The sequence below is a fragment of the Nannobrachium achirus genome (assembly GCF_963921795.1).
Source record: "Nannobrachium achirus genome assembly, chromosome: 22".
Lineage (NCBI taxonomy): Eukaryota > Metazoa > Chordata > Actinopteri > Myctophiformes > Myctophidae > Nannobrachium > Nannobrachium achirus.
In genome coordinates, this window is record NC_137829.1 from 27,354,085 (window position 1) to 27,379,278 (window position 25,194).

Genomic DNA, 25,194 nt, shown 5'->3' on the forward strand with positions numbered 1-25,194 from the left:
GGTGTGGGATTTGGTTCATAGATTCTATTGATACTATTACACTTCTGTGATTTCTTCTTCTCTATTTATTGATTCAATTTCTGCTTTCTTGTTTCGACTTCCACTTGATTTGCCCCAGTGCCGCCGCTACCATGATGCACAGCACGCATCACGCTGCCAAAGCGCACCGAAAAAAAAAAGAAGAGCCAAGCCGATCATCATCATAATAACTAATATGTATTTGCTCCGCATAAAAATAATTAATGCATGCATGCGAGCATGCGTGATGAATGAACTTTATTGTCATTGTTGCATAAAAAACAAGTTTCAAGAACAACGAAATTGGAGCAACCCCTAAAGTGCGTTACAAGACAATAAATTAAGATAGTATGAAATAATAAATAGCTAAAATCATAAGTAATAAAATAAACCAAGCATAAAAAGTCCCATATCATAAAGTCCAATTCCTCTCTTGTACCTTAACATACTGTACCTAGCTGCCTATTGAGCACTGCTACAGCGCTGGGATAAAAACTGTCTTTCATCCTGTTTGTTTTCGCCTTCATTGACTGAAATCGTCTGCCTGAGGGCAGCAGGTTAAAGTGGCAGTGCCCAGGGTGGGATGGGTGATCATCCCTGGCCCCATATATCTTGCTCAATGGTTTAATCCATTTGAACTGGTGGCGGGGGCCGCAGCCTGCAATTCACTGCTCACTCACTCACATTCATTCACACACAGTGGAGCTGAGTCGACGGTCATAGATTGATCTGATGCATTGCAAAAGTTATTTTGCACGGCCAGATGTGCGTCGGGCACCAAAACGGGCGGCAGCAGCAGCAGCCATGATTTGCCCTCTTGTTTATTGATATGATTTGTACATGTTTTTGTCCTGGTTTGTCTAGGGGGTGGGGACACTAAACAAGAGAACGGTAAACAAACTACAGCAAAGTCAAATAAATGAATAGGGCTGTCACGATATGACATTTTAACATGACGATTAATTGTCACTCAAATAATTGCGATTAACGATTTAATTGTGTTTTTGTCGTTGACAATTACATTGCTGTTTGGCTTGAAGTTGCACATGGCAGATATGACACATAACCTAAATAAACAAAAAAAATACTGGCATATTTGACAACTTTATACTTAAAAAAAAAATCACACCCGTGTGAACTGAGCGGTGGTTTACCCACCAACCCCCCAATTATTACATAATCGTCTAATCGTGATTATTTGACAACGCGTCACATCGCGACACGTTGTGAGCTTGTAGATCGGCTATTTCCACTATCAATGTTCTTTTTTAAAGCTATACTGTGTAAGTTGCTCAACTTGTGGTCAGTAGCTCTATAGCAAACCTCGGTCGCGTCCGCGTCTTTCGGACGTTTTTCGGTTCTCACACCCCCGCGTCTGCCTCCACCTCGCCGAGATCTATCTTTTGAGGGGTCCCTGGTTGCTGTGCGTTCAGCCATTCCGGAGATACACTCCTTCACCCATGCTTCACCGTGCACCCGAGTATAGAGACACACGGGAGACTACAAATATGGCCACCCTAGCGACCCCACTCCAAGATGCGCTGTGATTGGCCGGCAGTGTATAACCCTCGCTGTGATTGGCCGGTAGTGTGATGACGCAATTTTGCCGCGAAAACCGGTCCCCGGTAGGGATCATAGAAAACATATAAAGAGAAGGCTTTAGAAGCTGAAAATAACGGAGTGGGGGTTCTAAAACGTTAGCGATTTAACAGTTAGGACAATTTTAAGATTTGTTTTATAAAAAAAGTTACATGGTATAACTTTAAGTATAGAGTTGTCAAATATGTCAGTAATTTCTCTGTATATTTAGGTTATGTGTCATATCTACCATGTGCAACTTCAAAGCCTACAAGCCAAACAGAAATGTAATTGTCAACGACAAAAACACAATTAAATCGTCAATCGCAATTATTTGAGGGACAAATAATCGTCATGATGTCAAATGTCATAATCGTGACAGCCCTAGTTGAGTGAGACCATCACTTTCACGGGCTGGCGTGATATTATACCCTGAACGCAACCACCCGTAACTAAGCTATTATGACCTGTGTAAATATAAAAACAATTAGGAGAGGAAAAAGATGGTGGGGCATCAGCTGCCCTGCTTTAGATCAGCCCCACCGTAAAGAGAACACATGTCATGAGCAGTTACACTGCCAGCTGCTGACAGACTACAGCGAAGAAACCGTGTCCCAGACACGTTTACGATCGACCAGTAATGAATGGGTTTTTAAGATGCCCATTGTCCAGTATAATTTCTTTTCCCTCGGTTACAGTGAGCGAAAAGATTTTCAGAAAGTGTTGGCAGCATTTAGGAATATTTTCAGGCATGTCTTGGGAGTGATCCGCGGAGCGTCTGGAAAAAGTTCAGGGTCTGCTTCCACTCATCATTGTCTAGACAGCACAGACCGCTCCCCCCATAGGGTCAGACACAATCATGGGGTTCACGCACTCTGAAATCCCTCTTGCACTACAATGTTTTAATAGGCAATGTATACTTTGTTGTACAGTATGATGCTGCTCCTCGCTGAGAATAACTGATTTCCAACGAAAAATCTATATTTTGACATATTTTGTTGCAAATTTTGTTATTTTCTGGATACATTTCTGTATACAGTACATTATTATTTACTGCATAACAAAATGCAAAGCACATGTGTAAAATGGTTATTAATTATTCTGGGGATTTTAGGGACAATAGTTTTAATCCCTTCTCTTTCATCAGCACAGTGCAAAGTCATGGCGAGCATCCCGTTTAAAAGAATGATCTATCTCATAGATTCTATAAGAATGATGGAGGTGAGGGCAGATTTGGGCAGGTTCATTGGCGCTGATAAAGCGTCCCTCCCCTGTCATATGGAAGCTGGGCAGAACAGACCAGACCATGACCCTCATCCACTCCAAGGAGAGCATTTATTATTCAATGCACAATTATACAGGAAACAGATGCAATATTCTTTGCACAAACGCCAATGTCTCAAATTTGCTTTGAGCCTATAGGTCCTGCATTGAAGCCGATAGACAGTGTAAATGTATAATGGTCAATTTTACAATTGTACTTTCTTAAAGTTAAACATTGATAAATTAACACTGAGGATTTAACTGTGTAGACAGCATATCTTTCTTTTTTTAAAGATATTTAGAAACTTTACTTTTCTGCCTTACAGTAGGCAGACAGGAAACAGGGAGAGAGACAGGGAGTGACACGCAGCAAAGGCTGTCGGATCGGGACCCGAATCCGCTGCCAGGCATCAGAGCCTATATGTGGTATGGTATGTGCCTGGACCGCTAGGCCAACAGGCGCCCACAGTATATCTTCAGGGTTCCCACACATTTTTACCAATTAATTTCCAAAACTTTTCCAAAACTTTTCCAAAACTTTTCCAGAATATTTAACCCGATTTCCAGGACTATAAAACAATAATTCAGCTCAATAACAAGTCGCTTACTCCTATGCGCAATGCCCAAAGACAGGTAGTGTATGCCAGTGGTTCTCAACCACAGGCCGTGAGCCTCATATTTGAACTAGGGACCCCCCACCCTGACGAGCACTAAGAGTAGAGGAATTTTGTATAACACAATTTCTGCCTTTAATATTTGACAATTTGGGCAATGTTTAAACGGAGGTATAAACAAAATCAATAACCAAATTGCATAGGTATTTTTTCCAGGACCTTCCAGGACCCTTGATCAATTCAAAAACTTTTCCAGTACTGGAAAAATATTTTTCTAATTTCAAAATATTTCCAGGAATTTCATGACCGTGGGAACCCTGTATCTTTCTGCAAATCATGAAGTGTTTCATCACCTACAGGGGGCATAGTTTGACACAGCATCAGAACAAGATCTTCCTAGTTGATTGACTGTCACCGTAATATGTCTTGTTAGACAGCATGCCCCTGATGACCTGCTAGATAGCGTCCGAATCATCAAAAGCCTCAGACTATCATTGCTACTTTGAAGGCTTTCAGACATCGTGGCCTGTCAGCCCTTCAAAGTTATGTTTCTATCTGGTGACCTCTGAGCTCTCAGGGGTGTGTGTGCTCCCATCAGCCAATCCAAGACCAACAGAGGATAATTTACACTGTTCTCTCACACACGCACACACGCGCGCGCACGCACGCACGCACACGCACACACACACACACACACACACACACACACACACACACACACACACACACACACACACACACACACACACACACATCACTTGTGGGGACATTACATAGACTTCCATTCATTTTTATGCAAGTCCTGTGGCCTTACCCTAACCTCTATCCCTAAACCTAACCCTAAACATTGTGGGGACCTACTATTTTGTCCCCACACTGTCAGAGGTCCCCTGCAGGTGACTGTGTGAACATGCGTTTAGTCCCCATAAGTATAGCTAGACAAAGTCACACACACACACACACACACACACACACACACACACACACACACACACACACACACACACACACACACACACACACACACACACACACACACACACACACACACACACACACACACACACACACACACACAATTACATAGATTAGGTGAAGATTAATGGAGCAAAGGGCCTTGAAGACTTGAGCCTGAGAGAAAAAAGGAGAGGAATCCAAAACCGTTGAAACGATGACAGCCAGCAAAGTCGTTTAATAGTCGTAATTGCACATAATCCTTTACATTAAAATGAGCTATTAAGGCATTGCGAGGCTTTCATCTTTACAACAACTGTGATGGAAACAGGAAAGGCAAGTTAGTTCCCTGGAAAGATGCGATTCCAAGAAGATAAAAAGTAATTTAAAGGATAGTATAACTCAGTAACTTGCACAGCACTGAATCATGTCTCTTTCTATATTCTGTTCATATAATAGGACTCAATGACTTGGGTTGGCTAGAACTCTAACACACTGCATCCATGATATGAACTCACCTCGTCTTTGTCAACATCCTCATCCACCTCAAACACATGGATGGCCAACTTGTCCGGTCTGGACACTTTGCTGTAAAAGATAATTGTCAACACTAGTCAATTTAACAGTCTAATATAACTTGCAGATGATAAACTAGGAACTGCAGATGAAACCTAGCCATTTGTAAACGTTGGAGATGTACTTGATGACAGCTACAGTATGACAACATTGAATGAACGTTGGGGTTCAATAAAGATCGGCCTGCCTGTCATTGCATGAATAAAAGTATTGCTTTCTCAATAACTGTCTGATTCCTATCATTAATACAAAAGGGCAAATGCATTTCTTAATATGTATATGAACTAAATGGAATTGATGATGATAATATTAAATAAGGAAATGTTTTACAATTATCCAGAGAGAGAGAGAGAGAGAGAGAGAGAGAGAGAGAGAGAGAGAGAGAGAGAGAGAAAGAAACAGTAGACAAGTACAATGGAGCGCGCACACACACGCGTGCGCGGAACAACTAATGGCAGCGCTGGGGGGTAAAAAGGAAAATAAATACCAAAGATGAATACACATTAGGGGAAACTATTGTGAAATTTGAATGGGGAAGCAACGTCATGTAGTATTGTTTCAACTTCCCTGGCACCAATGCAAGGACAAAAGGATTGGCAACAGCAATTGTGCCAAGGTCTCTGATGTTTCTGTCATTTAAACACAATGGCAATAAAAACTATTCTTCAGGAAAGACAGCCAAGCTCATAACACAATCTTCTAACTCTGACGGTGGTTTCCACACAGGGTAAAGCAAAGGGATCATTGATGTTACACAAAAGGAGAAAACAATATTGAGTGAATTAAGAATTATCACCGGCGTATCGTTATACAGTATGTTAAATACTATGTGTGTACAGGTGCGTGCGCATGAGTGTGTTTCAGTTTGTATCTCTGGCATCCATGCATTGCATGGTAGCCGTTCCCACTTTCCCAGCTGAAGCATGTCGTGAGGCTATATCCACATCACTTACGTGAAGGTAGGGTTGTCATTGTACACAAGAGACTTACTTTGGAAGTTGCCGAAAGTCCCCAGAATAGTCCTCATACTTGTAGTTAACGACATGCCAGTCAGAGTTGTAGGTCTTGATGCACTGAGGAAACACACAACGATCAGTGAGTAACAAACCACGCTGTTAGGTTCTCCTGCGAAAGGCAACCGTCCCTGTACGGCAGGGCTGCATCAATAGGAGGTATCCTAATCTAACGCAGCCTTGCTGTCTGCTAGTGCTTTTTTTCTTGTCCAATCAGATTAGGATCTCTGCAGGAAGAGGAAGAGAAATCAAAGAGAGCGCTCATCTTTGACAGACAGTTGGCAGAATTTAAAACCTGCCACGGGATCTTTAGTATTTGTGGGAAAACAATGACAATGTTTCTATCATTCATGCAGGTGTTTCCTCTGTGCATGTTCTGTCCACCAGCTGGACGGCTGCAGAAAACATCTGTAACTGAGAGACCTTTGATATTAATATGATAAAACCGCTGCATTCAGCTTATTGTGTTTCATTCTGTACAGCAGCTGTGGCTGGGGTCTATTGATTAAGTGGACAGTGATTTTAAATTACAACATGGTTTAGTGGATCATTGAAGCCAAAATTCAAAACAAAATAGCTGTTTTCAGCACTATATCAAAGAACCCTCTGAACTCTATGCACACTGAAGCCAAGACAAAGAATTATCTTCAGTTTTTTTGTCAGTAAAGTGGAAGTCAGTTTAAGGCCTGTGTGTGCACCCTTCACCTCATTCTAACCATGTATTATTATGACCAACAACGAACTGGGAGGGAGTAGAGCTCTATCTCTCTGGCTTGGAATGAAGACATCTGTTCATTGTTAAAGTCAGCGGTTATATGGACAACACAGTTGTATCTACCATAAAGAAACGTGTGCCGTTTACCAGAAGTGCTCTGATGGGGGTGGCCAAGTGCAATTTGATCAGTGGGACAAGGGAGAAACAGAGGGGCTCTTGCCGGGCTGATCTCAGCAGCTGTCCTGGTGATGTCACAATGATATCTTTATGATTTAAGACAGGATTCCCTGAACACTGACCTTTGAAATGAAAGGTAAACTGACAACAACCAGTTGGCCACTGGCTTATGAGGACAGAGAGGACAGTACTGGGCAGGACATACATAAACCATTGTGCACTGCACAGGAAATACTGTATGTTTGAGCACAAACTGGGAATAATTAAATGTTTGGATGTTTCATGGCAGTATTTTAACTTGACTAACTGATTACTGTGAAAACCACATTTGGAACATCACAATCAAATGTTCAGCAGACATTTTCAAGACTCACACAGGGAGGCACCACTATAAACAATCAACTACAGTAAAATACCAAAAGTCTGATGGGCTTGTCACTGGACAGTAAAGGTTAATTACACTTTATCAGTTCTTAATCCACTGGCTTGAATAGATGTTTAGGAAGAAAATCCGAAACAGTAAGAAATAGCCCAGTCAACTGGACAGGCTCCAGTAAGGAGTGGTGGGCCTAATAAGCACCCCAAACAATAAAATAACTTTGTGTCATGAAGAATGTGCTAAGCAAAATGGAAATTCTGTGTGGTTGGACACGTTAAATAAACAATTAGGAAATCCTGTGGGAGCTCAAGTGTGTACAGTCTAACAGGTGGTCATATGGTATTTATTCTGCCATGTAGTGCTAGGGAAACTTCTGAAAGATTATTTGTATTTGTCTCCATAAGGTGGCATGGTATGTCTTCATGGAACAATAGCTAATCAAATCAACCCTGGCTGAGAGCGCCATACTGTCTATAAAACCCACTGCATGCTCAGGAGTCAGGACACATTTTCAGTTGTGTGGAATTATTACTATAAAACAGGAGTTTACCTCTTGGACAAATAGACTCTGGGCCTCTTTCTCTGCATTGTCAGGCACTGTAGGGTAGAGGGTTCTTCCTTGGCGTCTTAATGTTGAAATCTATAGATGGGGGAAAATAAGAGGATTCATACCATGACTAAACACCATATTATATATACACAGGACAACCATAGAGATATACAGTACAATTACAACGAAACATACAAAGCTAAATTAGGTAAGACGTTGTTCAAACCCGACACCTTTTCCCAAGCAACACATGCAGTGTGTGGGCGCAGCTGGACATGATTGTGCCGACTGCTCCCTTTAATATTCTTCTAGAAAGAAAAGCCGATGTCTTTGTTGCGGTTCAAAGGGGAGGAATGTGAGAGAAGCAGGATGCTTCTCCATATTGTTCCAAGTCCTGGACCCACAGACACACCCAGGGTCTGGCTCTCGGCCACTGGCGTACAGGGTCTCTCAGAGTAGCTGGAGTCAGTATCTCAACACGTCTAATGCTCCCCTTTAAGCTTCAGTCTAATGACCACTCTACTGTAGGCTGACTCACTGTACTGATTTATGGCTCATTTACTATGCTATTGCCTCCAATGCATAGTGAATTAGAACTGCACTCTGTCGAGGTGCCAACTTGCGCCTTGTGCGCCAGAAGAGCGCGCTATGAGGTGCGCTCACCACTGGCATCACCACTGGCGATGCCACTTTATATTAGGCATTGCCTGGCGGCGGCGGCGGTTCTATTCCCGATCCGGACGACCTTTCTCTCCCCCATTTCCTGTCAGTCTACTGTCCTATCCAGTAAAGGCATAAAAGCCCCCCCCCCCCCCCCAAAAAAAAAGCGGTAGGAGGATTTATGTGTGCTTAAAATGCCCATCGCTGACATTCATTCCCATTATGACAAGTTCATTGTTTTTAGGGGTTTTAGGAGCCTATGTTTTCTAGCTCCACTGAGCCATGTTTGACGTCCAGTATCTCACTAAGATCTCTCCGGATAATAACTTGTCAAGGGAGTGTTTTGGAAATCGCTCGCTTTCCCATGGGAGTTTCTTTGGGGGACATTTTACTTAAAAGGGATGGAATTACAACACAAGCAGCATGTGAAAGACTTTTTTTTTTGTTATCAATTATTTTTATTTTCCAAAACATGAAATTAGAGACATACATATGAATAGAACAAGAAAAAGTAAAACATTAATCAAAAGAAAAATGCAATTAACAGACAAACAACACAAACAATAGCAAAACAAGAAAAGGAAAAGAAAACCCACCCACCCCCTTTCCCCGGACCAACACGGAATGTACAATAGTGCATGCCTGTGCTAGGCTGTTACCACTATATAGTGATTTCTTGAATCATAGCCTTAAGCTTATCTGCAATGTCCGACCACATATTAATGTTTTCTTCTTTTGCTCCGTGTAACCTTGCTATCGACTGCTCTAAATATACTATATCTAGAAAGGTCAAGGCCCACTGGCGAAACGTTAACGTATGAGGAGGTTTCCACCGCGTAGCTACCATCTTCTTCGCCGCCGTTAATCCAGCAAAGAAGATGCGCTTGCGTATATTGTTTAGTTGCAACTGTGAGACGTCATTTAATAAAAATAAAGAAGGAGAAGATATGATATTAATACTAAAAATAGTTGAAAGTTTGGAGGCAACCATATTCCAGAATGACGACACATTTGGGCATTCCCAAACCATGTGAAGGAAGGTACCAATACTATTTGAGGCGCAGAGAGTGCAGTTGGGATTATTCAAAATCCTCATAGCACATAGTCTGCGGGGAGTTAAATAAGTCCGATGAACAAAATTTAAATGAATTTGTTGATGGTCTGAATTTCTAGAAGATAGCCTAATGTTAGACCATACTGTGTCCCAACAAAAGTCAGGGTCCAAATTTGGTACATCATTCCTCCAAACAGTATCAACAGATAGGGGCCCATAACTACAGTCTAATAAAAAACCATAGAGGGTGGAAACCAAACCTCTTGTTCTGTTACCATCACAGATAAACTCATGGAAGGGGTGCAATCTAAGGGGAGCTTGCCATGGGACCCCGTAGGTCCTCATGGACGTTCTCAGTTGGAAGTAGAAAAAAAGGGTATTTCCAGGCAGATTGAAGATGTCACACAAATCTCGAAAAGGTCGTAAACCATTTCTATCAAATAAGTCCCCTAATGTACGAATCCCCTTAGCCCTCCACCTTGGAAAGCGAATGGGGCGATCCTCGATTAAAAGTCTTTGATTATTGAACACTGGGGAAAATAAGTTCCATTTACAATCAATCTTACACATCTTTTCAGCTGCCCTCCAAACTGCCACTAAATGAGAAATGATAGGTCCAAAGCGAACTTTGCATTGATGTGTAGTTATGTTTGAATAGATAAGATCTCTCAATTCAACAGGCTGCACTAAACTCTCCTCAAGCTCTCTCCAAGAAACCTTATTTGCTGGGTTAAACCAATTTAAAAGGGGGCGGAGCGTGAAGGCCCAATAATAAAATTTAAAGTTGGGCAATGAAAGGCCGCCATCATCTCTAGCACGTTGTAATAGAGAAAGTTTAAGACGAGGGCGTTTCCCTTTCCACACAAACTTAGATATCGAAGAGTGAAGCTTATTCCAGTATTGCGGCGGTGGTGGCAAAGGGAGCATAGAGCTTACAAAGTTAACCCTAGGAAGAACATTCATCTTTATGATTGAAACTCGAGCTTGGAGAGAGTTGGGCAAAGATGACCATCTATCTAAATCAAGACAAATCTTATTTAGAGTGTCACCATAGTTGTTCTTAACAATAGCCTGAAGAGAGGGGAAAATATCTATGCCAAGATATTTGAATTGGCTTACTACTGGGATTATGGGCGGCAGGATAGCAGATCTCATCTGATCATTTAGAGGTAGAAGGGCTGACTTCGTCCAATTAATTTTGTAGCCGGAAATGGAACTGAACTGATCAAAAATTTGAAGGACGTGAGTAATTGACTGTGGTGCATTCTCAATGAACAGTAGAATATCATCAGCATATAGGGAAATGCGATGCTGTGTGTTGTTAATCGAAACAGGAGTAATATCTGCAGACTGACGCACTGTCTGAGCCAAGGGTTCGAGTGAAAGTGCGAAAAGGAGAGGACTAAGGGGACAACCCTGCCTTGAAGATCTGCCAATCGTGAATAGCGGCGAACAGATCTTACCGGTTAGGACCATCGCTGACGGATTAGAATAAAGTACTTTAACAAAATGTATGAATGAAGCACCAAATCCCATTTTATCTAGTACAGCCCACAGGTAAGACCATTCCAGACGATCAAATGCTTTCAACGCATCGAGCGACAACACTGCGGCGGGGGTCCTCAGCTCCTTAGCCCTATCGATGATATGCAATAGTCGTCTAGCATTATCAGAGGCTAGTCTAGTTCCTATGAAACCTGTCTGATCACAGTGTACTAAGGTGGTCATAAAACCCTGCAAGCGACGCGCAAGCACCTTAGCAAAAACTTTTAGATCAGAATTCAAAAGTGAAAGCGGTCTATAGCTTGCGCAATCTGTGGGATCCTTGTTCTTCTTCAACAATAATGATATAATAGCTACATTCACATCCCTGGAGAAAGAGCCACTTTCAATTGCATATCGAAACATGTCTAGCATCAGCTGACCTAGATCTTCCCAAAAGATGGCATAAAGTTCAGGGGGTATCCCATCCAAACCAGGCGACTTGCCCCTACGCATTGCGAGCACAGCTTCCTGTAATTCCGCCAGATGGAGCGGTCTATCTAAGGCTTCCGCATCCGCCTCGCTAAGGGTTGGTAACTGTATGTTGGATAAAAAATCATTGCATACTGCATCATCGTGAATGACCTCGGAGGTGTAGAGCTCATCATAAAAAGCACGAAACGTGGCATTGACCTCTTTGGGTTCTGTAACCATGGCTCCCGTTGTTGATTTGACACTAACAATATCAGCAAAATGCTCATTGGATCTAAGACGTAAAGCCAGTAAGTGACTGGGTCTTGCACTATTAAAATAGTAGTTTTGCCTTGTGCGTTTCATTTGAAATTCTGAGCGGCGCTTGAGAATGGAGTTAATTTCTTTCTTAACTAGCTCTCTCTGGGTTGCTGTACTAACATCAAAGTTATTTTGGAGAGAATTATCCAAAGTAGAAAACCGAGATTCCAATTCCACCAGTTTGGCTGACCTTAATTTTCTCTGAGTGGACGCATAGAGGGTTGTATTACTCCTGATAAAGCCTTTAATTGCATCCCAAAGAATTCTGGGATCCTCAACTGAGCCTGTATTGATATTTATAAATTCGCGCAAACCAGTTTGAAACTGAGCTACAAATGCCGCATCGCGCAGCAGTGTGGTGTTAAACCGCCATCTAGGAGCTCTATCTATAACCTGTTTCAGTGAAGCAACACACAGCACCGCCTTGTGATCCGAGAGTGACATTGGGAGCAACTCTACCTTGGCAATTTTATGAAACAAGCTAACAGGGGCAAAAACGTAATCGATCCTAGAGAATGAAGCATGCCTACCCGACAGAAAAGAAAAATCTCTAACCGTTGGGTTCATTAAACGCCAGATGTCGAGTAAGCCAGTTGAGTTTGCCCAAGCACGTAGTTCTGCAGACGCTAGTGCTTGTTCTCTGCTTTCTACCCCAGTGGATCTATCTAGGTTATGTTGCCATGTTGCATTGAAGTCAGCACCAACAATGATTTTGAAATCCGTCAGTTCCAATAAGGTTTTAGTTAGTAATTTGTAAAACTCTTTGTCTAAAACATTTGGAGCATACACAGAGACTAGTGCTAGCATTTTACCCTCCAAGCGGATTTTAGCAACAGCTATCCTCCCGTCACTGTCAGACCAATCACCCAAAAAATCCAACCTAAGGTTACGTCTAGCCAATATGGCTACTCCCTTGGTTTTGGAAGAAGCAGCTGAAAAGGCTAAAACACGATAATGTTTATTAGCCAATCGGTTGGAATGCTCTTTTAAAAGATGAGACTCCTGTATAAATGCAAAGTCAATTGATTTAGATCGCAAAACCCCCAAAATGCTGGTTCGCTTATGCGGTATATTCGCTCCCCTTACATTGAAACTTAGAAATTTATATTCTGTCATAATTGTGGTTCAAACCATACGCACAGCAAGCACAGTAGAACATTTTAGAATTTCCTAGTTGGTCCCTCACAACAAACCTTCCCCACAGAAAAACAAAACAACCCCAAAAGGAACAGAAAGGAAAAAGCAACATCAAACGAACATAAAAAAACACATAACATTGAAGCTTGAGGGGGAAAACCCCATTAGCATCAGAGTGCACAAAAACAGTTCCCCACCCCATCAACCTATTAGTCAACCTTCATTTCACTCTGTCAGAGAGTGCAAACAAGTAACTGCCCAAAAGTAACCATACATTGCCCTCTGGTGATTATGTAAATATATAACAGATCACCAAAGTAAAAACAACAACAACAAAAAAGTGCCTTCTCGTGGCTGAATAGCTCTCAAACATTCCATCCGCTCAAATTATGATCAATCTCCCCACTTCATATCACTTAAATAAATGAGAATGGTATGTTAACATTTCTAGTAAAGAAGGGGGAGAGAAAAAAGAAAAGAATAAAGGGAAAAAAAAATGAGGGGACTATAACAACTGTAATAATAATAATCAGTCCAGCATTAGGCCCACCTAGAATGTGATAAAGCCCTATAAGCCACGTTAATGCAAATAACCAAACACTTGTGACAGATAAGTGGAAATAAGGCTGTCACCACGACAAGGCACTAATATAATATTAATAATAAAAATAAATAAAAAGGAAATCAGTGTATATGATATAAAAAATATATGCACTTATATATGTAGTTAGAAATAGAAATTAAAAGCACATCCGGGGGGCCATATGCAGCAAAGCACACACAGTGTTAATGCATACTGCGCCACATACAGCCCCCCCCCCCCATGCATCCATGTATACAAACCACAATTACTAATTAGAAGGGGGAAAAAAAGAAAGAAAAGAAAAGTCTGTATACATAAGTATTTACATAAAACACAGTTATGTATGATCAGGAAACCATATACAACACAGCACACATAATGCATACTGCGCCATATACAGCTCCCTGTACATGCCCAAAAGGCCAGTGCAAACTTAGATAAATGTCAATCATATTAGTTAAGTCTGTTTCCGTCTTAAACAGTAAACTACCATACTTCAAACAGTGAACCTACCCAATCACGACTACAAAATAAATATCCCAATACAGAGCTCCCCTCTCCCCCCATCAAGAAATTAACATTTTAGAAGACAACAAGTAAAGTAGTTAAATAACTACCCCCCCCCCCCCCCCCCCCAGACAGCGGATCCACAAGCACGTAGAGCCAACGCGCCACGAGATCGTACATCCGCCAGCTATTGAGATTAGAAAAAAAAGGAAAAAAAAAGAACGAGTCAATGAGCCAGGGAGAGAGAGAGAGAGAGGAGAAGCAGAGATAGGTAGAGAGACATAGAGAAAGGGCGGGAGAGCGAGTGGTCTCTGGAACCGCGGAGCCTTCACAATTTAGACCATATTATTTATATCTGTTTCACCTTAAACAGTAGGCTACATTACTCAATACAAAGGCCAAAGCCCAGTCTCGCCCTCCTACCCGAGAAAGTAGCGTTTTAGGAGGCATAAACGAACCATAAACTAACAACCAACATAGCCGCCATTACCTAACAGAAAGAGAGAGAGAGAGAGAGAGAGAGAGAGACACACACACACACACACACAGCGAGAGAGAGAGCCATAGAGAGAGAGAGAGAGAGAGAGAGAGAGAGAGAGAGAGAGAGAGAGAGGGAAAGCCGAGATAGATAGAGAGACATAGAGGAAAGACAAGAGAGAGAGCAGGCTCCGTCTGAACCGCGACACGGAACCCGTTAGACAAAGCTTAACAGAGAGAGATAAAACCCTCTAGACCTATATAGTAAGCAGCACAACGCTCAATAAGAGCAAAGAAAAGGAATACAATAATAACAAGAACAATGTCCATTATATTCAAACAAAAAAGACAGTGAATTATGCTTATAGCTTTAGCAGCCCTAAATCCTCTCTCCTTGCGGTAACCTAAATTAAAACGAGTAACACCCATCTGCTTACAGATCTTGTTAAAAAATAAAATATATCTTATTCTTCGATACAAATAAAATAGGTATTATGAAACGAGACACTTGAAAACACAACGTCAAGTCAGATGATGAGTCCAAAACAATAAGTAGGCTTACATTAACAACTCACCCTTTGGGGAGGAGGAGGAGGAGAGAGTGAGGAAAGAAAGACGCTGCGTAAAAGTCATCTCCAAAGTCCCAGCCAGCTTACCAACAGTCCATTAAAGGCAAAAGGATATCACATCGGCAGAATGTGTTTGAAAGCACGCGATCACGAAAGCAAAAGTGTCCCTGGTAAAAGTTAGTTCTCTGTAACTGTCGTCTCATCATCCTGCGTAGCTAGAGTCTCGTCCGCAGCACCTGGAGTCTTGAACTTATCCTTGCAAAAGGCCAGAGCTTCCTTGGGTGAGTTGAAAGTAGAAGTCGCCTCATCCACGGTTATCCAGAATTTGCTCGGGTGCCTTATCCCGTATTTCACTCCTTCCGCGGTGATGGAACGTAGGAATTCTTTTACTGGCCCGAAAGCTGCCCTTCTCTTTGATGTTTCAGCAGACCAGTCGGGGAAAATATACACCTTTTTGCCATTGTATGTCAGTTGGCCTGCTTTCCTGGAGAGCTGGAGTATGCGTTCCTTTACCCGGAAAAAATGGATCCTTGCCAGGAAAGCCCTTGGCTTATCAGAACGTGGATTGCCGGTCCGATGAGCACGATCCACCTCCGGGGGGGAGTCGGGAAACTCGTCGGGGAATGTTTTCTGCAAAAAAGACTGGATAAAGGCCACTGGGTCAGCCTTTTCTAGCCCAGGAGAGATCCCAATCACTCTTATGTTGTTCCTACGACTCCGGTCTTCTGCTATGACGAGCTTCTCCTCCAGATTAGCACATCTTCTCTCCAATTCAGTGATACACATCTGCAAACTGTCCATGGAGGAACCAAAGTTCTCAATGGCCTCCCCATGTTCAGCCACGGTCGTGTTCAGCGTGGCGACTGCAGGACGCAGCTCCTTTCCGAAGTCATCAATCTTCTTCAGTAATTTCTTCTCCAAGCCAAGCATCATGGGTTGAATAAAACCATCCATAAACTCTTTCAGTGATTCCTTGAGGACCTCGCGCAGCATGCTCTTTGTAACCGGAGCGTCAGCGTCGCCCTGCATTGCGCCGGCCATGTTGTCAGCGTTTGCGGTCGGAGACCTGGTACTCCTCGACCTCGTGTTAATCGTATTCGGCATGAAACACGAAACAACTGCAAAAACAGACGCTCACCAGTGTTTTGGGCGTTTAAAGTCTCAAAAGAACTATACAGGCAGTAAAAAATGGGCTTAAAAAATGTGAAAACTATGCACCTCCACAGAGCTCAACAAACGCGTCCTACTCGGTCGCCATCTTGTCGGAACTCCAAGCAGCATGTGAAAGACCACTGCAGAGCATACCTGCCTCACATGAATGACAGAGAAACAAATTGTATCAGAAATATGGACCAAAATGATGACAAACCTCAAGACCGTCCACTGACTCACATCTTGAATACTTCTGAAGGACTGGGTGTAAAGTAACTACTGTAAGTGCATTTACTCAACTTTGAGTTGTTGTTGTTTTTTTCTTTTTTTTCTGGAGTATTTCCAATTTCCAATTCTTCTACTCCACTACATCTCAGAGTAGTCGGGGAGCCCAGGGAAATAAAAGGACTGTTTGGTTGAGATTCTCGCAAATTCGCCAAATTTGGCACAGATGTTGTCCATAACATACTTAATCATTTTAAGATGGGTGCCAAGATGGGCACCCCATGGTACTGCCGTATTGCGCAATCCAATTGGGCTCCCATTGACTTTCTATACAGGAGGAAAATACCCAGAAAAAGATTTTTTTTCTGGGTATTTAAGGAGGATCTGAGGGGTCTAACTAGGGGTTTGTCATGATGCTGAATCCATTGCAGGCATTTGTTTTGCACAAAAAACTTTCCGTGGGCTAGAAATGGTCTCAGAAAACAATACACGTATGGGTGAGTATTCATGTTAGTCGGAGGCCTTAGGGTTTTTTTTCTCGTGCTAATCAGTCTAAAAGTTCAAAATTTTGCACAGATGTGCAAAATTCGTTAATTCATTATTCGGGGTCGCCACAGCACCCAAAAAACTCTAAAAAGTGATGACTCATCACTTTTCATCACTAAAGTCGATGGGAGCCCAACTTGATTTGGCCGCTGTGGCGACCCCGAATGTCGCAGACTCGGGCGCCCTAGCTAAATCATTAGAGCATGCCCTGAGCTACATCTGTGCAAAGTTTTGAACTTTTAGACTGATTAGCACGAGAGAAAAAAACCCTAAGGCCTCCGACTAACATGAATACTCACCCATACGTGTATTGTTTTCTGAGACCATTTCTAGCCCACGGAATGTTTTTTGTGCAAAACAAATGCCTGCAATGGATTCAGCATCATGACAAACCCCTAGTTAGACCCCTCAGATCCTCCTTAAATACCCAGAAAAAAAAATATTTTTCTGGGTATTTTCCTCCTGTATAGAAAGTCAATGGGAGCCCAATTGGATTGCGCAATACGGCAGTACCATGGGGTGCCCATCTTGGCACCCATCTTAAAATGATTAAGTATGTTATGGACAACATCTGTGCCAAATTTGGCGAATTTGCGAGAATCTGAACCAAAATATCCCTGGGACCCCCGACTAGAGGCAAATATTGTTGCGACCGTAAGGTCGCAGTTTAGTATGAAAACCTCCACCGGCCGTCCGTCCGTCCGTCCGTCCGTCCGTCACACACGTCACACCTTTGCCCTGCTCAATGTATACGTGTGACGCCTGATACTGAGGTGATGTGTCACTGTGACATCACAGATACTGAGGTGATGTGTCACTGTGACATCACAGGTGAGATCGCAGTGATGTCAGATACTCAGAGCAGGGATCTCCATATTTAGGCATAAACAGGTGACATCACAGTGATGTCAGATACTCAGAGCAGGTATCTCCATATATGGGCATAAAATGGATTCTGTTAGGGATCTCCATACTGTATATGGGCATAAAAGGGATTAGTGATGTCAGATACTCAGAGCAGGGATCTCCATATATGGGCATAAAAGGGATTAGTGATGTCAGATACTCAGAGCAGGGATCTCCATATATGGGCATAAAAGGGATTCAGATGGAGATTCAACTTCAATGAGTAACAATGGCAAACTGTCAACTGCCTGTATGTCTTGATAATTGGTAAAACAAACTTTTGGCCTATTTGTGGCTTATCATCACATCCAACCATCTTAAGATACTCAGCTAGTGGGGAATGCTCTCTTCCCTGGTGAGAATTGCCCCTTTATATAGGGCTTGTTTGTGTATTGTATGACATCACGCCACATCATCAGCTGTGGACTCTGTGATGTCATCGTATCTCCATATATGGCCATCTCCGTATATGGAGATATAAGTCGTCCATGCCCAGGTATGGGCTGGTGAGGTCAGACTTTGTGTGATGGGTAGGTTATCTCCATATATGGAGATTCAACATTCCAGGTGTAACTATGGCTGCCCGTATGACGTGAGAGGTGGAGGCTGTGATATTTGTGGAGATAAGCGACCAACGGTCGCTTATCTCCCGATTAGGGAGTCTTACTGGTACTTTTACCCTACTACAATTATTTGAAAACGTTTAGCTACTATTCATATTCAATCTTTATTAGCGGACTCAGGTCCATAGAGATACGTACAAAGAATGAACATAAAAATAAACACAGTGCTACTAGTAGTTACTTTGCAGATATACTATAAATGATTATATTGTAAAACATACATTAACCCCTTTAGCCCTATTTTATACATAGGCTATTTGAAAAAAGCCGATCTACAAGCTGCGACACGTTGTGAGCTCACAATGTGTAGCTATTTTCAAACATTTTAGTACTTTTGGTACTTTTTGATATTTGATATTATTGCACTTTCATTCAAGTAAAGTTTTGAACTCAGGCCTTTTACTTGTAAACAGAATATATATATATATATATATATATATATATATATATATATATATATATATATATATATATATATATATACACATACATACATACATACATACCGGTATATATATATATATATATATATATATATATATATTTTGTTTTTTATATATATATATTTCTACTTATTTAAGTAAAATATCTGAGTAATTCTTCCACCACTGCTAGGTCCAATGGAAAATCACAAGGGAGAGATGCCGTGGCACCTGGCTTCCAGTAAAGCATATTTTAAGATTCAATGCAATGGTACAAAAATGAAGTAAGCAATTCAAGACTGCAATAAATCTCCCATGCTCTTTCCTGGGCAGCACAACCAAGAATGTCTGCTTTAGTCATTATCTTTATATATACGTGTTTGGTGCTGGAAGCAGCAGGTCCAATTAAAAAGAGTCTTGGACTGTGAAATGAGACACAAAAATCACCATCAGCTTTTCGAAGGATACATTTTCAATTTCAATTCTATACTCAAAACAAAGTGTGCAGAGAGGAATAATATTACTTGTTTTTCACAGGCTAAATTTAATCTCAGACGAAATGAGGGAGACGCAGGGAATTTAGTTTAGTCCAAATCAGAAGTTCCGTTTTCAGCAAAACATTTACGACTGGCAATCAATAACAGTTGTGACTCCCTGTCCCTCTCTGTGACCTTGAATTTGGTGTTAGACTGCAAGCCTAGGCCCTGTCAACTATAACTAATGCTAAACTATAACATAGACCTTATTTGTGAACTTGAGGCCTCCCCTTCCTCTCCTCAGCCCAGGTTTCCTGCAGGGAGATGGTAATCTCCATAATCTTGAGCAGCAGAAACAAACAGGCATAGAGGCAAGAGGGAGCCAGGAAGAGGGCAACAGGAAGCATTTAATTGGGAATTTGGGATATGAGTCGTTGGGGAGGACCACGGTGTGGCCTCTCTGGTGAACTAGGGACACGGCAGCTGCACACGGCAGGGCACCGCTGAAGTTATGTCATTTTTATTGGTTATGCCATCTCAAGCCTGAGCCCCGGGCCGACATGTGTGCTTCTAGATATTGCCGCCTCATATTTCCGGGTGTCGATTCGTAATATGAAAGACATATACAGCATGTGGTGTTATCAAAACCAACACTGCGAGCCTGCAGCTGTGAAGCAGGTCTAATACGGGTAAAGGAACAGTGTCCGAATATTCCTGAGGGCAAATTCTGCGAGAGGTCCTCCTGATCACAGCTCGTGTTGGAGTTGAAGGGAAAGGGAGGTCTGCACTTGGTAATCCCGTGACAAATGTCCCAAGAAGAGACGTAGGGAGAACACACACAGTAAAATCCTCAGTGTTCTTTTTTTTACACAGGGTGTAAAAATGGGTCCATCTGGGTCCATTTTCAGATTCTCATAGTTAAATTATCACCAAACACTTAACAGTGCAGAGAGAGACCCATGCACAACTCCCCTGTACCAAGCACTCCCTGATCAAGACCAGATGGAGATTCTATAAACACAGCCTCATAGGTTTTCCCCTAAACAGTCATGTCCCTCTTCTCTGAGATACAATTTGATAAAATACATCTCAAATTAAAGATTTCGTTGGACTGAGCACTGGGGAAGAGCACAAGGTGAGAGTGCTGATAGCAGTACCTCCAGTTTGCTCGCAGCCAAAAAGAGGATTTATACTCCAGCTGAGAACAACCCACAGCCTGGGACTGTGGTCGAAGGAGCCCTCTCCGCCTGCTCCAACTCGGATTTATGGCCAACCATCGCTTTATGCTTAGCAATGTCTCAGTGTGTGAAAGAACGCCAAGTAGCGCCTCCCTTCACCAACAAAAGCACACACCATCGGAAAGGTCTTGACATACGAGCAGATTAAAGGCTCGCTCGAAGCCTGGTGCGGCCTACACAGATGTTGGGTTCAATCAGCGTGCCTTGAGTGATTTCTTTTTTTTTTTCTTTCTCCTCCGACAGCGAGGATCACCTGTCGCTCCGCTGACAACGGAGTGTTTGTATGTAAGCCTGGCGTGTCATGGGGAGAGTGGTGCTCTGACTGAGGCAGAATGATATGGAGAAGACATGGTCATGGCTGCTTGGCTGTCACTGAAACCCCCCCACCCCAGCTGCACGGTCTTCATGGAAAAAGAAAGGTCGCAACAATCTGAAACACAGCCTCAACACAGCAGCCGGGACAAACCTAGCAACACTTCCATTGCTTTTCCTAAAATCCCCTTACAAACGTTTGCACGCATGGGAATTAATTTACAAACTTTGTTTTGTCCGACTACAGCAAGACACTGTATTTAGGAAGCTTTTATGGTATTTGAATAAAAATAATTGTATAGCTTTATAAAGTTTATACAGTGGCAGTGGCTCAGGAGGTAGAGTGGTTGCTTGGGAACCGGAGGGTTCCCAGTTTGATCCCGGGCTCTCCCAGAGTTCTTGAACCCCTATTGCTCCCGATGAGCAGGTTGGTGCCTTGCATGGTTTCCTCCACCATCGTTGTATGAATGTGTGTGAATGGGTGAATGTAATGCACAATCATTGTACAGTGCTCTGGATAAAGGCGCTATATAAGTGCACCATTTTCCATGCATACAAACAACTGTAAATGCATGCTGTTCCGTATATGCCTTTCATAGGGAGAACAGCTGATGTGCAGAATAATTCATCAAAACTATCACTTTCATGTACAGCGCCTTAGTCTCTCCAATATAGGAATTCTGAAAGAAAGATGTTAAAGTCATCAGAGTTAGTGAAACAAAGAAGGCTCTCTGTGGAGGGAGAGCAATGACAATAAAAGCCCTGTCTAAAAAACTCCTCTGGAAAGTGAGACAGTGAGGCGGACAGTCAGATGTGAGGATAATGTACGTCTCACTCCTGCTGATGTTAAGGACATCTTCCTAAGTGGTCTCACATCCCCAAGCTCCAGTGCCAGGCCAGATTTCCATTTCAAGTGTTTCCATCCGCAGCATCTGACACTCTGGGCTGCACCGCTGGAAAGTTCTGAGAGCACGCGTCCTGCAGAATGGCACTAGAGATAAACCCTTTACTCTGTCACAACATGCGAGGCCAAATGAGCCAATAAAACAGATGACCCACGACCCCTTACAACGGGGACGTAAATAAAAGGAAAGCCTCTGGGGACGACCCCACCCAGCGCTCACTACATGAGCCGAGGGGGGAAAACGTGCAGAAACCTAAACAAACACAACAAAGAAAACATGTACATGGAAAGGGAACTAATGGTCCTGAATAGATAACACTGAAATGGAGCGGCCATACATGGAGCACATTCTCATGAAACCCTCTTCAGGACACAGTCCTGTGTAAAGGGCCGTTCACACCAAACACCATAACTATTACCATAAGGATAATTATGTGTTAGCTTCCACCGATGAACAATAAAGTCAGTAAACAGTGTCAACAAACATGCACTGTGAAGTTCAGTTTTGTCAAGGCCAACACAGAGGGAGAAAGAGAGAGAGATCTCAGAGATTCGTGCTGAAAGACGAAAATAATTGCGACCAAAGGTCGCAGTATAACATGAGAAATGTCGCAGCTTGCTGCAACAATTGATCTCTTATTGTATGCTGCGTTCAAACTAGGGATGCAAATTATCGATTAATTCATTATTTGATAGTTGATAACCTTATCGATCGATTAACCGATTAATTGATAAGCGCAGAAACATAATTGCCTTGATGTATATAACATTAACGAGTGTCAATGAGCTTCAGCTGGACACAGATACACCCACACACACACCTCTTTGCAGTGCTCTATGTAGTCTGTCTCATTTTCTCCAAAAGCCGGTGTAGCAACTCACCTGGAAGTCCTCCAGAGGGAACTGCAGCATGTCTCTGAGAACATCACTGAGGATCTGGGTCTTCCTCTGCACCAGCACATTCTCATAGTCCAACGGCTCAATCACTTTGGGCTTCACCTGCGGAACACAGACAAGACTCTTTTAATTATGTTGCAATGATTTTTTCCGGCCAATGTCCCGCGTTGCCATGGTTACCATAGACTTCCATGTAATTGTGCAAGTGTGTAAAAAGTGCACGCCCATGCCTAGATGTGTAGATGCTGTTCACAGCTTTCAAACAAAAAAATCCGCTTGGAAATCCGTGCAGGCATTCATGATTTATCAGCCATTATGTTTTCTACAGATGTAAACAAACATGGCTGCCATGTTTGAAAGAATGGGTTGGTGTGGGGGTTAAACATGCAAGTTCGCGATCGCGATCATGCCTAATACATTTCTGGAGGTCCAAAAAAAAAATTTGAAAATTTTTTTTTGAAAAAGTTTTTTTTTCTTTTTTCAAAAACGGCCCAAACTCGGGAAACTCGGGGTTGGCACAGCACTAGTACCAATACAAACTCGGGAAACTCGGGGTTGGCACCATATGTGTTAATATGGAATTCATCATAATATAATATAACACATTGATTGATTGATTGAAGACTTTATTAGAAGTTTGCATAGGAAAAGGTACAGTTTTATGACAGTACAGTTCACTGGTACAAGGTCAACTAAAAGGAGATCCTAGTAAGCTTTTCGGCTTATTTACACAGGAAACCTTTATGTATCTCATATAACATTGAATGACAGACAGATAGAACACATGCAGTAGATATTGTCAGAAAAAAATCAATGCAAAAAAATATATACAGTAGATATTTACAACACAAACAGTGCTCAGTCTAATACTGACCAAGATACACTGAGAGATTTGATTTGGCAGGGAACGGTATTATCTTTCCTCTATAGTCAACCTTAGTCACCCAACAAAGAAAGATGCTTGAGGACTGAGGTCATTTGAACTACAGTAAATCTCTTATTCACTTACTAATAATGATGACCATTTCTGTATATCTGACCTGTAGTCTTTTTCCATAGTCCACCTTAGATTATAGTCACACACACACACACACACACACACACACACACACACACACACACACACACACACACACACACACACACACACACACACACACACACACACACACACACACACACACACACACACACACACACACACACACACACACACACACACACACACTCTCTCTCTCTCTCTAACCTGATTAACCTTAGGCTAAAATGACTGGGAACTAAGCCAAAAATGTCCACTTGATATCTCAAAATCTAAAGGGGAAGATTGCCATGAAAACCTGTCTGTCCAATATTTTGGTCCGAAACAACACACAGTCTATTGTGAAATATTACCTGGGGTTTTAGGACCTTGGGACTACTTGAGGGACTCTAGGCATTATTATTTATTTTTTTACAAAATGAAAACAGCTTTTCAGTTTCCACTTTCTACTGTTCCACTTTGCAAATTCATCTAATCGAAAGTGAACGGGTCCAAAACACAAGGGTCAGTGGTGAAGATAGATCGCCTCAACACAGATCTCCTCGCACCCAAACAGCAGTAGTAGAGATGGAAACTATTCTGTAGGTGGAAAGTGAAGGCCACACTGAATAACAATTAAAAAATAAAAAGTAAAAGGAAAAAGGGATACCGAAGCAATGCTCTCGTGGGTCAAGCAGCACAAGTTGACAGAGCACAGCATCTAAATGCACTACAGATGTAATAACAGAAGACAACCATCCCGGCGGGGCAGGATTCCATCATCCACAAGCTCAAATTATGGCTAGATGGTTTGATAAGTCTGAAAATTTGGCCTGTGAACGATCACAATCACAACACCTCCTGTGCTATTCCCAGGCCAAAAACTCAACGTTGGAAAACAACAGGCAGTGATAGGCAGTGGTTAACAACATGTGTGCTACACAGTAAAATGCGTTGTTAATTTATCCATTTGTAATGACTTAGTCCAAAAGTGTACAAATGTATGCTACATTTGTACTGTTTTCTTTAAAACACTTTACTTATATTATATTACTTATATTACTTATATTATTCATTTTCAAAAACATGAGTCACAGAGATATGGAGTCATACAGACAACAAAGCAAAGTAACAAAATTCAAAAGACAATAAATAGGGAAAACATAAATAGACTTCTCATATCATACAGTCCACATGTCCGCATGTTACTGTAGCCCTACTGTACATCCGATACATAATTACACACAAGAATAAAGGGGTTATTTGTCACTCACTCAAACAGGAGCAGTCACAGGTTAAATATTTAAACCCAAAGACAGTCTAAACCAAAAATATATATAGACTAAAACAAAACATTTGCTAATCTTTCTGTAAGAA

General features: G+C 42.0%; 1 protein-coding gene across 1 annotated transcript in view; it reads right to left on the minus strand.

Moving 5' to 3' along the window:
• Positions 1 to 25,194, minus strand: part of LOC308308296 (dedicator of cytokinesis protein 9) — a 133,537-nt gene that overhangs the window by 58,728 nt on the left and 49,615 nt on the right. Inside the window, exons 2-3 of the mRNA XM_080753680.1 lie at positions 22,785 to 22,901; positions 7,838 to 7,927 (exon numbers count right to left, since the gene is read on the minus strand). Coding sequence (XP_080609806.1) covers positions 7,838 to 7,927; positions 22,785 to 22,901 — 207 coding nt within the window. The remainder of the gene's footprint in view (positions 1 to 7,837; positions 7,928 to 22,784; positions 22,902 to 25,194) is intronic.